This window comes from Rattus norvegicus, chromosome 13, assembly GCF_021556685.1.
Source record: "Rattus norvegicus strain SHRSP/BbbUtx chromosome 13, alternate assembly SHRSP_T2T, whole genome shotgun sequence".
In the NCBI taxonomy this organism is placed as follows: Eukaryota; Metazoa; Chordata; class Mammalia; order Rodentia; family Muridae; genus Rattus; species Rattus norvegicus.
The window spans coordinates 97,305,082-97,318,675 of NC_141546.1; the positions used below are offsets into that span (position 1 = coordinate 97,305,082).

The following is a 13,594-nucleotide window of genomic DNA, read 5'->3' on the forward strand; positions in this document are numbered from 1 at the left end:
TGCTCCCTGCTCCTCCCAGCTCCTCCCTGCTCCTCCTGACCCCTCCCAGCTCATGCCTGTTATCCCATCTGCCTGTTGTCTGGTTTCTCTGTTGTCTGGTTTCTCTGTTTAGAACCTCGCAGTGGAGACACTGCCCTTTGTGACAGCCACCAGGCCCTCATTTGTCTCTCATGCTGGCCTGTGTATTATTTGAGGCCTTGTCCTGCTGATCCAGCCCATCCTGCAGTCCCTCAGCAATACCTGTAACCATGTCGTCATCGGCTCACGGATGACGGTCAGAGCCAGGGAAGTATCTCTGCATTGGCGAGAACCCTGAGGGAGGAGGTTCTGGAACAAGCCAGAAAATGTCGCTTGGGCCTCTCCAGCTGAAAGTTTCATCCTTCCCCGACCCCCAGGAACCATCGTGGAGCTGACTGATGTTTTTTAATCACCAAGCAGCAGGAGTCTCCCAGTGAGCATGAAACAAATACTAGGCCTCAAACAGTGTGAAACAAAGGTTGTGCAGAAGCGCCATCATCTGTGTGAGGCAGGTGAAGCCATACATAGGTAGATACTTTGAATATGACCCAGATACGGACACATGGACGGACATACGGACAAACAGGCTAGTAGAGAACTGAATCAGAGGAGTGGTCACAAGGGAAAAGTCCCGGTATCAGGGGTCTGGAGAAGCCGTTTGGAGGTTAAGTACACTTGTTCTTGTTGAGGACGTGGGTTTGGCTTGCAGCACCTACACCCATCTGCAAACTCTCATTCTAGCCTCTGAGGACACATCCGGTGCACATATATACATGTAGGTAAACACTGAGACACATACACAAGTAAATCTTCAAAAGAAATCAAGACATCAAGGAATCCTGACATTTAAAAGCATGGTTCGTTCATGATAGTTTTAAATTATGGGCAAAACCTTGCTATTTTGAGCTTAGGTGTATTCAGCTCAATTTCATAATTTATACTGAAAAAAAGTATCTGCTCAAACTACTCCAATAACCCATCCATTTATACTTGCAGCTACGCCCTCACCCCTTCACGTAAAACTTGTCAGTCCACAGCTCACAATGAAGATGGACGTAAGGGCTTAGTGCAGGAGAGGACGCATCCAGAGATGTCACAAGACAGACATGAAAATGCAGCCGTGTCTTGCTTATAAGTCTGGGGTGGGTTCCTAGTGGCTACAGTGACTGAACACGCTGATGGAACATTTGCGACAGAAGGAGACACATCTCATTTAGAGTGTGGTTTAACATGCAAAGCTTCTATGACAAACACACGGCCCTGAGGTTGATCTCCAGTGCCACAGAATAAAAACCCAAACCCCTCAGCACCAATCACAGTGAGACAGCCTGGACTAGAGTGTTTTTTATTATACTGCGGATATGTACACCAAGGTATGTATGCACACATACTGACATATAGACAATGCATAACACGTTCGCACACACGGTGGCTGACAGAGGATGGCCTACTCAGCTGGTTGCAGGATGTTCTTCGGGGAGTAGACATGTAATATGATGGGTACAACCACCAACCAGTGGGGCAGTTAAGATTTACATGGGAGCGTCTAACTCTCTGCACCCACTTTAGTCCTTACGACCCATGACACACGTGTCCTTGTAGGCATGTTATAGTGCACTGTGCAAAGATTATTATTGTATTAGTAAAATGCTGACTTCTCTGCCCCCATATCTGGTTGCCATTTGCCATCCAGACACGCCATTGTAATGCTTATTCTGAGGATCTCCTGTCTTGAGTTTTGTGTAAACATTGCTCCCCATTTATTTTCTGACTTGTCAAAAGCTGACCAGCCCCTAACTGAGCAGAAAGGAGTAGGGCTGGGTTTCCAATTCCCCTGAGGGGAGGAGAGAGACAGGAAACGGGGATTCAGCCACAAGGAGAGGGTCCCAGAGACACCATGGAAAAACAGCTGAAGCAGAGAGGCAGATCAAGACTAGAAATGCAAATATTGTGGGGATTCGGGTTGGGAGGTAGCCATGATAGAGGATTAGAATAGATTAATAATTGCTCAGATTGTCCTGTAAAGCTAGTCAAAGAAATCTTACAGTCTCCGTCTCATTCATTTGGGAGCTAGCTCAGGATTAAGAAAAACTTGTAATTAAAAAAAAATCACGGGGCTGGGGATTTAGCTCAGTGGTAGAGCGCTTACCTAGGAAGCGCAAGGCCCTGGGTTCGGTCCCCAGCTCCGAAAAAAAGAACCAAAAAAAAAAATCACATTAATATGTCTTAGTTTGTAGCCTCTTGCTGCTACAAACATTGTGAGCAAAAGCCACATTGGTACAAAAGACTCTATTTGGCTTACCAGTTACATACAGTCTGCCACTGAAGAAAGCTGTCTGAGCTACGGTTTCTATTGCCGTGGTGAAACCCCACGACCAGAAGAAATTTGGGGAGGAAAGGGTTTATTTGGTTTACAGTTACACAACATAATCCATGATGGAAGGAAGTCAGGATAGAAACACAAACGGTAGAAATCTGGAGGCAGGAGCTGATGCAGAGGCCTGGAGGGGTGCTGCTTACTGGCTTGCTCCTCATGGCTTGCTCAGCCTGCTTTCTTACAGAACCGGGGATCTCCAGCCCAAGGATGGCACCACTCAGAAAGGCATGGGCCCTCCCCCACCAAACAGTAATTGAGAACATGTTCTACAGCTGGGTTTTATGGAGGTATTTTATCACGTGAAGCTCCTCCTTTCAGATAACTCTAGCTTGTGTGAAGTTGACAGAGGCCAGCCAGGGCAGGAACTCAGGCAGGAGTCTGGGGGCCGGCACTTAAGCAGACGCTGTGGAAGAGTGCTGCTCACCGGCTTACTCACCGTGGTTTTCTCAGCACACTCTCTTATACAACCCGGACTACCTGCCCACGAATGGCACAGTAGGCTGGGCTGGGCCCTCCAACATCAACCGGCCATCAAGAGCCCCGACCCCAAGGGTATCAGGCCATTATGTGGGAAGTCTCTCTTCCCAGATATGTCCAGGTTTGCCTCAAGTTGGCCAACACCGTGACACCATGTGTCCCTAACTATCTGAGGTTTAGATGCAATGTTTTCCACAGTTCATCGTTTCAGTGTATTGGTTTCCTGAGACAGGGTTCACTACGTTGCCACAGTTGGCCTTGAATTGCCACGATCAAGGGCTCTGCCCCCCCATCACCAGCCTCCTGAGAAGGGAGAGCTACACGTGGGCATCACCCTGCCCCACGCCCACCCTTGCCTTCATGCACATGCTCGCACCCCAAACCTTTCTTCTGGAAGGCAGAACTTTGGAGGCAGCAGGTTTTGGTCACTGGTGGCCCTCCCTCCCCAGTGAGGGGGACATTCGCTCACATTCTGTCACCAGCACAGCTAGACGAAGCACATGCCTGCTGTCTAAGAGTCAGTCAAGTGATGTAGACACACACATGGCCAGACAGTGGCAATGCAGGGCCATGGCAATTCAGTGAGCCTGGGTGTTCTGGAAAGACACAGGCAGGTCACATTCTCCCACTTTGGTGGGAATCAGAGGAGGAGGTGGCTTCCAGTTTACCTCCACGATAGCTAAAGCCACATTGGTGTGACTTTCCCAAGCTCCAGACAGTATATGGATGTACAGAGAGCAGAGACATCTCTCCTCCTTGGAGCAGGGTGTGGATGAAGGGATTCCTCTCCCTGCACATTAGAGCCTAGGATCCTTTTGAGAGCAAAGAATTCCAAGTTGTGGTTTGGGAGGGAATTATGTAACAGTTCGGGATTGTTCAGCACCCTTCTATCCCCCGCTGGCATAAATGATTAACAACTCATCATATGCCCTAGAGTAGTCGTTTCTCAACCTTCCTAACGCTGCAGCCCTTTAATATACAGTTCCTCATGGTCTGGTGACCCCAGACAGAAAACCGTTTTCACTGCACTTCATAGTTGCAACTTTGCTACAGTTATTTATTGTAATGTAAACATCTGATATGTGACCCTCAAAGGGGTCATGACCCACAGGTCAAGAACCTCGGAGCTATAGGTGAGAAGTGGTCTGGAAAAGACCAAACGTCTCTAACTTCAGCCGGCCATCATATCACCAGGGCCTAGCTTATCCCAGAACTCTGCAGGAAGAAATGTAGCTGGAGAGAGAAGCTTGTTCCCCAGGATCTCGGTGACGAATGCTGGTTGGTTTCAGCACAGAGAACAGAAACCACACTGCAGACCGGGTGCTTCCCCAGGTAGGTGATGACACCATGGGGAGTGGAGACACCACATCTAGGGCAATGGCGTGCTGTTATTCTTGTCCTGCATTTACGACATGGCCGAGAGAAAACCCTGCTAGACTAGTTTTTACTAATGAGATTTTTTTTTTTTTTTAACAACCATCTATATCACATTGTAAGAGCAGAATTACAGAGTTTTCTTGTTTTTGTTTTTTGTTTTTAATTACTTTCCCCAGGGAGGCTTTGTAATCTTGTTTAGATTATTGGTTTACTCAGTAAATCCTTTTACCTCTGTCTAATTAGCCCCAGGCCCCAGGTTGAATTCCGAGCATGGCAAAACAAAACAACCAAAAAAGCAAAGCAAAATAAAACACAACACCCCAAATGGCTAATTGACAGATAAAATGAGGGCAAAATTTACTTTGCTACTTTGTGTTTAAAACAAACAAAAACAAACAACAAACAACAAACGAACAAACAGCTTCTTGAGGATCTTATTTGGATCCAAAGACAAATATTTCCTGTGGAGAATAATCAGCCTTTTGCTTTTCAGGGAGGTAGAGCTTACGTCACAGGCGCATACAAACCTTGAGCCTACTGAGTCAATGTCTAGGTTTAGCCGTCTCGGTTGATTCTACAGTGTGGAGTCCAGGTCTTCTTTTGGTCTGAGTCAGAATGAGTCAAGAAATGTACCTCATCTGAGGGGTCTGGGGAGAAGGGTGGAGGCGCTGACTGTTAGTTCAAGACTTGGCACAAATCCCCACAGTTACCAGATGGAACGGCAGGCTAAGGTCTGGATGGGCCAGTGACTTCGAGAACATCCAAGTTGGGAAGAGCCCTTTCTGGGACAACAAAATGCCACTGCTTTCTCCCAGGTACCCCTCTATAACAACAACACCCCACCTCTAAATGCCAGCTGGTATTCACTGTTCACGTCGTGTCTGACAACTGCTTGGGCAGCTGAGAGCACAGTGGCCCTGCTTACTATGCACTGATCACATGTTGGCCCTGCTTACTATGCACTGATCACATGTTGGCCCTGCTTACTATGCACTGATCACATGTTGGCCCTGCTTACTATGCACTGATCACATGTTGGCCCTGCTTACTATGCACTGATCACATGTTGGCCCTGCTTACTATGCACTCACTGATCCAGGGTGTACACCCTTTGGCATATGAAGTCAACACAAAGAAAACCACCATCTTTTTCTTCCCTTACAAAATATAAAAGTACGGCAGCTACAATACTATTTTAACACTAGGCAGAAGACCCGCTGGGCCACCATGTCACTTCCCCTGTGTGCACACTGCAAAAACAGCATATAAAACCAAACACCAATAAAGATGGCTAGCCAAAAAAAAAAAAAAAAAAAAATCCCTTTTAAAGTGGCGATAAAGCCACGTGTAAGCATTTAGATGCAATAGCCTCTTTTTTGCATTTTAAAATAAAAACCCCATGATTTCAGCAAATTCCTACATTTTGCTATGCCCCAACTTTATGAAAAATAAAATCAATTCTTTCCTTTAAAAAATACAGATCTCAGCGCAAGGCCCTGGGTTCGGTCCCCAGCTCCGAAAAAAAGAACCAAAAAAAAAAAACAAAAACACAGATCTCATTTCCCCCATAAAACGACTCCCCTCATTAATATATGAAAACACACAGCTGTTTTCCGAGTCGCCGGGCTTTGTGTTTTTTTCTTTCAGACTCTAATTGCTGGCAGAGAGATGGCTTCCAGGCGAGGCGATGGGAGCCAGGCACGTTTCCTAAACTCCTGTAGATCACATCTGTAAAGGCGCTCTACATACCAAGCCTGCACATGGTTTTATATTTAGGACGATTGAGGCTGGGGCATAGATTACTGAGATTAAATCTTAGTAGCAGTTTAGCATTATCTCTGAGACATGATTGTTTTGGAAGGATGTACGTCTACAGCGACTACACACCAGAATGAACACGCACAGATGAAGCTGTGAGATTATTTCTAACAATAAGACTTTCCTTGTGAAAAATGTCTTCTACTTGGCCAAACCCACTTCTCCAACAAAGGAGAATTTTTTTTTTTTTTTTGGTTCTTTTTTTTGGAGCTGGGGACTGAACCCAGAGCCTTGCACTTGGTAGGCAAGCGCTCTACCACTGAGCTAAATCCCCAACCCCCAAAGGAGAATTTAAAGTGGCCTTCAAGAGGAAGAGGGGAGGACCCACTTTGGTGACAGGAACTCAGCCATCCTAGATGAGTCCTGTGGGAGTTAAGGGACATGCGTAAAGCCACAGCGCCAGAGTTCTCCATGCTGCAAGTGTTTCACAGTGCACTGGGCTCTTCTGCCCATGTGGAAATTCTCTGCTTTAGCCATCACCTTTAGGGGACAATGTGGGAAACAGGGCCAGCAGTATCGATGCTTTCCTGTACTCTATTGAAGAACTAAGAAACGTATTTTCAAAGCTTTGGATATCTAGCAATGAAATTATTAAAAAAAAAAAAAAAGAAAGAAAATGCTAAAATCTAACCCAACCCCAACTAACCGGTCAACCAATCAACTGACTTACAAAGCCCAGGGAGTTCAGAGTTCAAATCTGCTCTTAAGTAACTGTGCAAAAGGCTCACAGGCCCAGCAAGGTTCAGGGCAATTAGGCAGAACAGGGGAGGGACAAAGGCCACTGGAGGCTCCTTACAGGGACAGACGGTAGAACACAATGTGGGGGCCTGGTCGAGAACACAGGTGATTTGGGGTCCTGGATTTTCATTAGTTAACTGGATGGTTCCACATTTCAGAAGAGAAAGAAAGATTCTCACATGGGCACCAGGTCCTGACATCCAGGGCTCCCATCTCCCCCAGGTCACCTTACCAAAGAGCGAAATGCAGAGAGGGTGGACAGATGCTGCCTGAACGAAGCTCAGCACCAGGCCGTGTGCCAGAGGCACAGCTGGTTTCTCTAGGGTTGGCTGTTAATGCTGGGCCCAGCGGTACTGCCATGTCTGAGCAAGCCAGCAGAACAGGCTTCCTCGGGTGCTGTCAACAGACTGCTCTGGGTACCACACTTGGAGCTTATCTAAGGAAGATCATAACTACACCATCTGATAAATGCAACAACTGAGGGAGCCAAGCAGGCTCATAGGAGGACCCAGCATCTGGAGGGATGTCCAGTGGTTGAGATGTCAGAAATGTCTGCACTGCTTGGGAGACTTGAATGAAGCCCCAGTAACAGACAAGCTCGAGAGTTACATAGTAGGTCACTTGCCATAGCAGCATTCAGGGAGAAGCTGTGCTTTGACGGAGGGGAGCTAGATTTAATGCCTCATAAGACCCCCTTCAGCTCTTGATTGCTTCCCCCACCCAGGATTAGAGAGAGAGAGATTTTTGGAAAAACCATTCTTAGAAAACAACCACTAAGATTTTTTTCAAAGGAAGCTTTTCTATTTAGGAATATTCCCACCAGATTCTTCAGAGGAGCAAATTGGAGGCATAGCTCCAGCAGGAGATGGGCAGTCTGTGGGTAAGCAGGGACGCACCCGGTGTCAGATGGCATGGTTTCCTGGGGCTGTCATCCACAGGACTAGGCAGAAGAAACACGCCAACAGCTCCTACCACACACTGATCTGACACATGACATGGTACCGCCAAAGAAGACGCTCAAAGGCTTAGCATTCCCAGGGCTAGCTGCATGGTGAAGCAACCCTGTCCCGAGACAGTGAGAGAAACCTCATGAGAGAACTTGGTCCCTGAGGACTAGAAGGAGAGGCAGCCCTCCACAAACAAGATTCCTTACTCTGAAGGTTTTGGGAGGTCCTGGGTCCATCTTTGTCGCTGTCCAATGTGCCCTCTGAAGCACACAGATCCTCAAGCATCTCTCTCTGTGATACTAACACAACCATCACCAACAGAAGGTGATGATGGATGCTCACAGACTTCCGAGCTTCTCCTGTGGTATTAACACCGCCACTGCTGTACATGAGGTGACTCTCATGACTGCTAGGTTAGGAGGTATAACAACGACTGTCTATCTGGCCTCATGAAGACCAGAGGAATGAACTATTAAGGCTTGGCATTGATTTCTAGTTAGCATCTATTTTAATGCTGCCTACTTCCTGGTTTCTGACGGAAGTATTTCTCTGTCAATGTGAGTCCTGATGTTTATGTTGAGCAACGAGAAGACTTAAGTACCATCAGCCAAACACACCACAGTGAGAACACTAGGTAATGTCCTGTCTGAGAGAGCACAACCATAGGTGATTCGCACTGTCATTGTGACTCACTGCTGCAGGAGGGTAGATGGAGAAGTTGAGCTGGGTAGAACTAGGAGCCTGATAGAGCTGTCTCCTGAGAGGCTCTGCCAGAGCCTGACAAATACTGAGGCGGATGCTTGCAACCAACCATTGGACTGATCCCAATGGAGGAGTTAGAGAAAGGACTGAAGGAGCTGAAGGGGTTTGCAACTCCGTAAGAAGAACAAAATATCAACCAAGCAAACCTCCTGCCCCCTGAGCTCCCAGGGACTAAACCACTATCCCAAGAGAACACAGTGATGAACCTATGGCTCCATCCGCATATGTAGCAGAGCATGGCCTTGCCAGCATCAATGGGAGGAGAGGCCCTTGGTCCTGTGAAGGCTCGATGCCCCAGTGTAGGGGAATGTCAGGGCGGGGAGGTGGGAGGGAAAGGGTGAATTGGTGGGAGAGCACCCTCATAGAAGCAGGGGGAGATAGCAGGTTTCTGGAGGGGAAACTGGGAAAGGGGATAACATTTGAAATATAAATTAAAAAAAAAATCTACTAACCCCAAAATCCAATAATGTTAACCATTCCCTAGATCTGTGAGCTTGTTCACCGTCCAGACAGAATATGACAATGTCCTGACTGAAAGCACAGCAAAAAGCACGCTGTCGCCAGCCTCCCTCTGTAGGCTCCCAGGTCTCACCCCTAACTCAGAGGATGGCGGAGGCGGTGCTTCTGGACGCAACGCTACATTTATTGTAGTGTTTTTATTAACAGGCTTTCGCCAGACACAGACAGGTCTGAGTGGGTTGGTACAGCAGGCACATTGGCTTCAAGGTCTGGCGCCTGGCAGTCCGTGGACCCGCACTTCAGTCTCAGGCTTCTACAGCCCTGCGGCCTGTCTGGGCAGGGCCTGCAGCCGGCCTCCCGTATTAAATGGCTGAATATAAGTTTTGGTTCATCATGATTTAACTGTTCTGAGTTCACGATTTCATCTGTCTGCAGCAGGCTGGGCTTCACTTCCTTCTCTACCTTGTCAGTCTGGTTTGCTAAACCACAAACCTTGGTTTCTGTCCCTCCACTGCCCTCTGTGTCCCCCGAGTCTCTGCTTTTGCAGAGTCTCCTTTGGTTATTCTCAGGATTGCAGCAAGCTCTTTGGAAAGACTCAGAGCTCCTGCTGGCTCCTGCTGGTGGTGGCTCTGCTGTCCGGGGCGGACGCTCATCTGTGTTCTCACGACCCCGGGTGCTGGTGGGACCCAGGCTCTCTTGGGCCTGAAAGTGCTGGACTGGGTGGAGAAAAAAATTCCTAGACTGAGAATTCTGCATCCCTGGTGGCAGCATGTGCTGGACAGGATGCAGAAGGCCTTCGGCGGCGTGGTGGGTGGCCTTTAGAGGCGCCGCAGCATTCTGAATCTGGACAAAGCTGCCTGCGGTGGAGGCACACTTGTGGCATAAGGAGTCACCCATCTGCTGGCAGTGGATTTCTGGCAATCCATACTTTCGGTGGGTGTAGGCATTGGGGCAGTTACATCTCGGATTGAGAGAGAAGTGACACATGGTGTCCTGCTCCAGACAGGGCTGCAACAAGGCCGAGCCTGGCTCACTTCTGGGGCTTTTGGTGAGTTCGCTGCTGTAGGCTGCAGACATGGGCATCCTTAAATTCTTTGCTTGGCCATTGAAAAATTCGGAGCAGATGCATGGCCCTTCATAAGCGGTCATGTCTGAGGAAGTGCAGCTGTGAGAGCCCAGGGGCTGTAACTCATACAACTCATGTTCCAGTTCGGATTTCTGGCCCCTGGCATCTACACTGTAAGCGTTGGTGGCTTTGCCTGGTGCCCTGCCCCCAGGCCTCGCAGCCGAGGTGTGGGAAAAGGCACTACACTGGAGCTTTTTGGGTAAAGGGATCTGGCCACAGGTGCCTTGAGGTCCCAGGCACCGACACAGGCACTGGAAGAAGAAGGTGGCGAAGGCCCAGCTGACGCACATGACAAGCATCATGAAGGTGCCCAGCTGCGTGTAAGCCAGGACCGTGGAGGGCATCATCATGGCACCCGCCACGAAGGTGGTCAGTGCAGCCACGGCGATCGCAGAGCCCATACGACCCAGAGAGAAGATGACCTTGCCCTCTCGGTCGGGATCTGGGGCCAGGCGGTATGCCACCCCGTAGTGGACTGCAAAGTCCACCGACAAGCCAACTGCAACCGAGATGGTGACGGACTCCAGCACGTTCAGCTCCCAGCCCAGCAGGACAAGGGACCCAACTGTGACAAATATGGTCCCAGCTATGGAGGCGATGGCATACAGGCTTATGATGATATTACATGTGGTCAGCAGCATCACACTAAACGCGACGGCCACCGAGAGCCCCATGGCAATGAGGGTGCCATCGGAAAGGCTGTCCTGCAGGTCATAGAACTCCAGGTTGCTGACGAACCAGCCGTGGCTGAGGCCCTCGGGGGCCGAACTCAGCTCGTGGGAAATCCATGAGTCCACCTCCTTGTAGAACTGCTGCATCTTCTCATACGCCAAGGTGAAGAGGAAGGTGCTCTGGAACTCCAGCACCACGGCCCTGATGGTGTCGTTGATGTCGAACCTAGGCCCCGGGGTCTTGTTGTTCAGGTGGTACCCCGTGCTCCTGTCCAGCTCCATGATGGCCTTCTTGATGCACAGCTCGAAAACCTCTTGCTTATAGGGGAAGCTGCAGTGGCTGCAGCAGGGGTACAGGGCCGGCTCGTCACAGTCCTGGTTCTCCATCCACTGTTTGAAGGTCTCGATGAAACAGCTGGTGAAGTCCTGCTGCTCAGTCTGGTGGAAGAAGGTCTGGTTCCTCAGTTTCTGACAGAAGTGTAAAATCCAGGCCTGGGAGGCCGGGCTAGCAATGTTGAACGTGCTATCGAGTGTCAGCTCCCCTTTGCTCTTGGGGTTCAGAGGGTCACCGCTGTCTTCTGGAGACACGCCCCAGATTACTGTGATGGGCATGTGGAGCTCCTCTCCATGGTGAACCCGCTCGAACATGAACAGCTTCTTGAACTCCGCATCATAGCGCTCGAAAGGATGAGAGGACCTGAACACCTGGAACTCAGATAACTCCAAGGAAGGCAGTTTCATCTTTGGGTTTATGCACACGATGTAGGCCCCGCCCACAGTCAGGGCAAGGAACCAGACGAGCCAAAGGTAGCGGAACTTGATGACGATGCAGGGCAGCACCTTTTCAAAGAAAATCCGAGATGCCTCTGAGATGGCGAAAAGCGCCTTGCGGCCCTTCCGGCAGAGCACTGTCCAGCAGCTCTTGTGGTAGGCCTGCGGCTGGGGCTTTCTGAAGCAGGTGAATATATTGAGGAGATAGCGCTCATGCAGAACAATGACAGCCGGAAGCCAGGTAACCATCAGGACATAGTTCACCAATATAGCGGTCCCCGCATACACCCCGAAGCACCTGATTGCCGTGATGTTACTGACGTAGTTAGCGTAGAAGGCGGCGGCGGTGGTGAAGCTGGTGACAAACATGGAGAGGGCTGCATGCTGCAAGGTGACGCTTACCGCCTCAGACGTTTCTGCACGGGGCTTGTCGGACTTGGTGTAGTTCCAGACGTCGCACAGGACGAAGGCGTCGTCGGCGCCGATCCCGACCAGGATGATGAGTGCAGTGAGGTTCATGAATGGGAAGAACTCGAAGTTAAACACGACTCGGTAAAGGAAGTAGGAGACGATCAGGGAGCTGATGATGGCAAACATGGTCATGAGCGTGATGAACACGGACTTGGTGTAGACACACATGATGAGAAGGACGATGGCGATGGCGATGGCGGGGTACACGGTATCCATGAGGAGGTAATCCTGAAACAGACTGTGCTTGATGCCAAACTCGATCCCTGTCACGGTGGTGATGCCGTCCGAAGAGTTCCAGTTCTCAAAGTTGTCCAGGTAGATGTTCATCATGCTCTCCCCTTTCTCCGTGGGGGAGAAGAGCATGCTGTACTTTAAAGCTGGCACGGCGTAGTCAGCCGTCTTGGAGGTCATGAAGTCCTTGTCTACCAAGTAGTGGAGAATCTGGTACACGGCGTTGTATTTGGTACACTTGCGTGGCACGTTGGTGCACTTGAGCTGGTCCTTCCTTCTGGCCGCCTTGTCCCAGCAGTCTGGCCCCAGGGTGCCGTTCTGGTAGTGCTTGGCACAGGTCCGAAGCAGCTTCAGCGTGTGAGAGACATCTCGCTCGACAATCTTCTGACAGGACGATCTGTTATTCAGAATGGCGATGTAATTCCCCAGGGTCCAGCTGGGGCAGCAGGAGACGGCGGTGGTCCTCTGGCAGAGGTCGCTGAACTGGGGGTGGGATCTGATCTGTAGAGACAGACATGCAGAAGGAGCGGAGTTTACATGGGCCAGGCGGGAACAAGGCAGGCACAGAGGCCAAACAACCCTCCTTCACTGTGTGAGCCGGTGTGTACACAGGTGAGCACGCCCACAAGATTCATCTTAGGGCTGTTCACCGGGTGGCTAGGCTTTGAGCAGCAGACTCCTGTTTGGGAATGGCATACAGGTGTAATGCCATGGCAACCAGTACTGAGTCTAGTTTAAGAAGGGAGGTAAACGTAACATCCCCTTAGTACACAGGTCTTTTCAGAGTCACTGTGGAAGTAATAGAGTGGACAGGCTTTATAGCGTATAAACTCACCGGAATCAGGAAACAACTGTCCAACTGCTGTTTCTGCTAAAATTCTGGCTCTTGGAACAAATGTTTTGGTGATAAAAGTCACCGCAAATCCCAACAAACACAGTTGAAAGCAAACACACTGGTCCTAGAGGTCCTACTGGCTGGGACACACCCTCAAACTCACCCTTACAGTCGGATCCCCAGCATGACTGTACAGACAGGCAGAGATTCTGGGAGGATCAGTGATTAGTGGCTCGCGGGAGTCTGCTGGTGCCTTTTGGTGCGACATCGTGACACAGAGATGGCCCCACCTTAGACGGGCACCCACTGGACCCTGAGTCTGCAGACCCCTTGGTCTTAAAACTTGCCAGATTCTAGAACTATGAGAAGTAAATCGTTTTAAAAATAAATTATCTAGACTAAGATACTTTGTCAGCCTGAATGGAGTAGGACCGAACTCTATTTGACAAATCAAAAAGTGACCGGATTCTTGAAAAGTTTAGACTGTTTACCGAAATAAGGTGAGAAGCGTCAAAT

General features: G+C 49.5%; 1 protein-coding gene across 11 annotated transcripts in view; it reads right to left on the reverse strand.

Annotated features, from left to right (window-relative positions):
• Positions 1 to 4,578: 4,578 nt before the first annotated feature.
• Positions 4,579 to 13,594, reverse strand: part of Disp1 (dispatched RND transporter family member 1) — a 150,319-nt gene continuing 141,303 nt past the window's right edge. For 6 of the 11 annotated variants that reach the window (XM_087580401.1, XM_087580394.1, XM_087580395.1 and 3 more), the window contains one exon: positions 4,579 to 12,744. In XM_087580401.1, coding sequence (XP_087436527.1) covers positions 9,157 to 12,744 — 3,588 coding nt within the window. In that variant the 3' untranslated portion in view covers positions 4,579 to 9,156. The remainder of the gene's footprint in view (positions 12,745 to 13,594) is intronic. The other 5 variants (XM_087580398.1, XM_087580399.1, XM_087580400.1 and 2 more) reach the window with 2 other exon arrangements.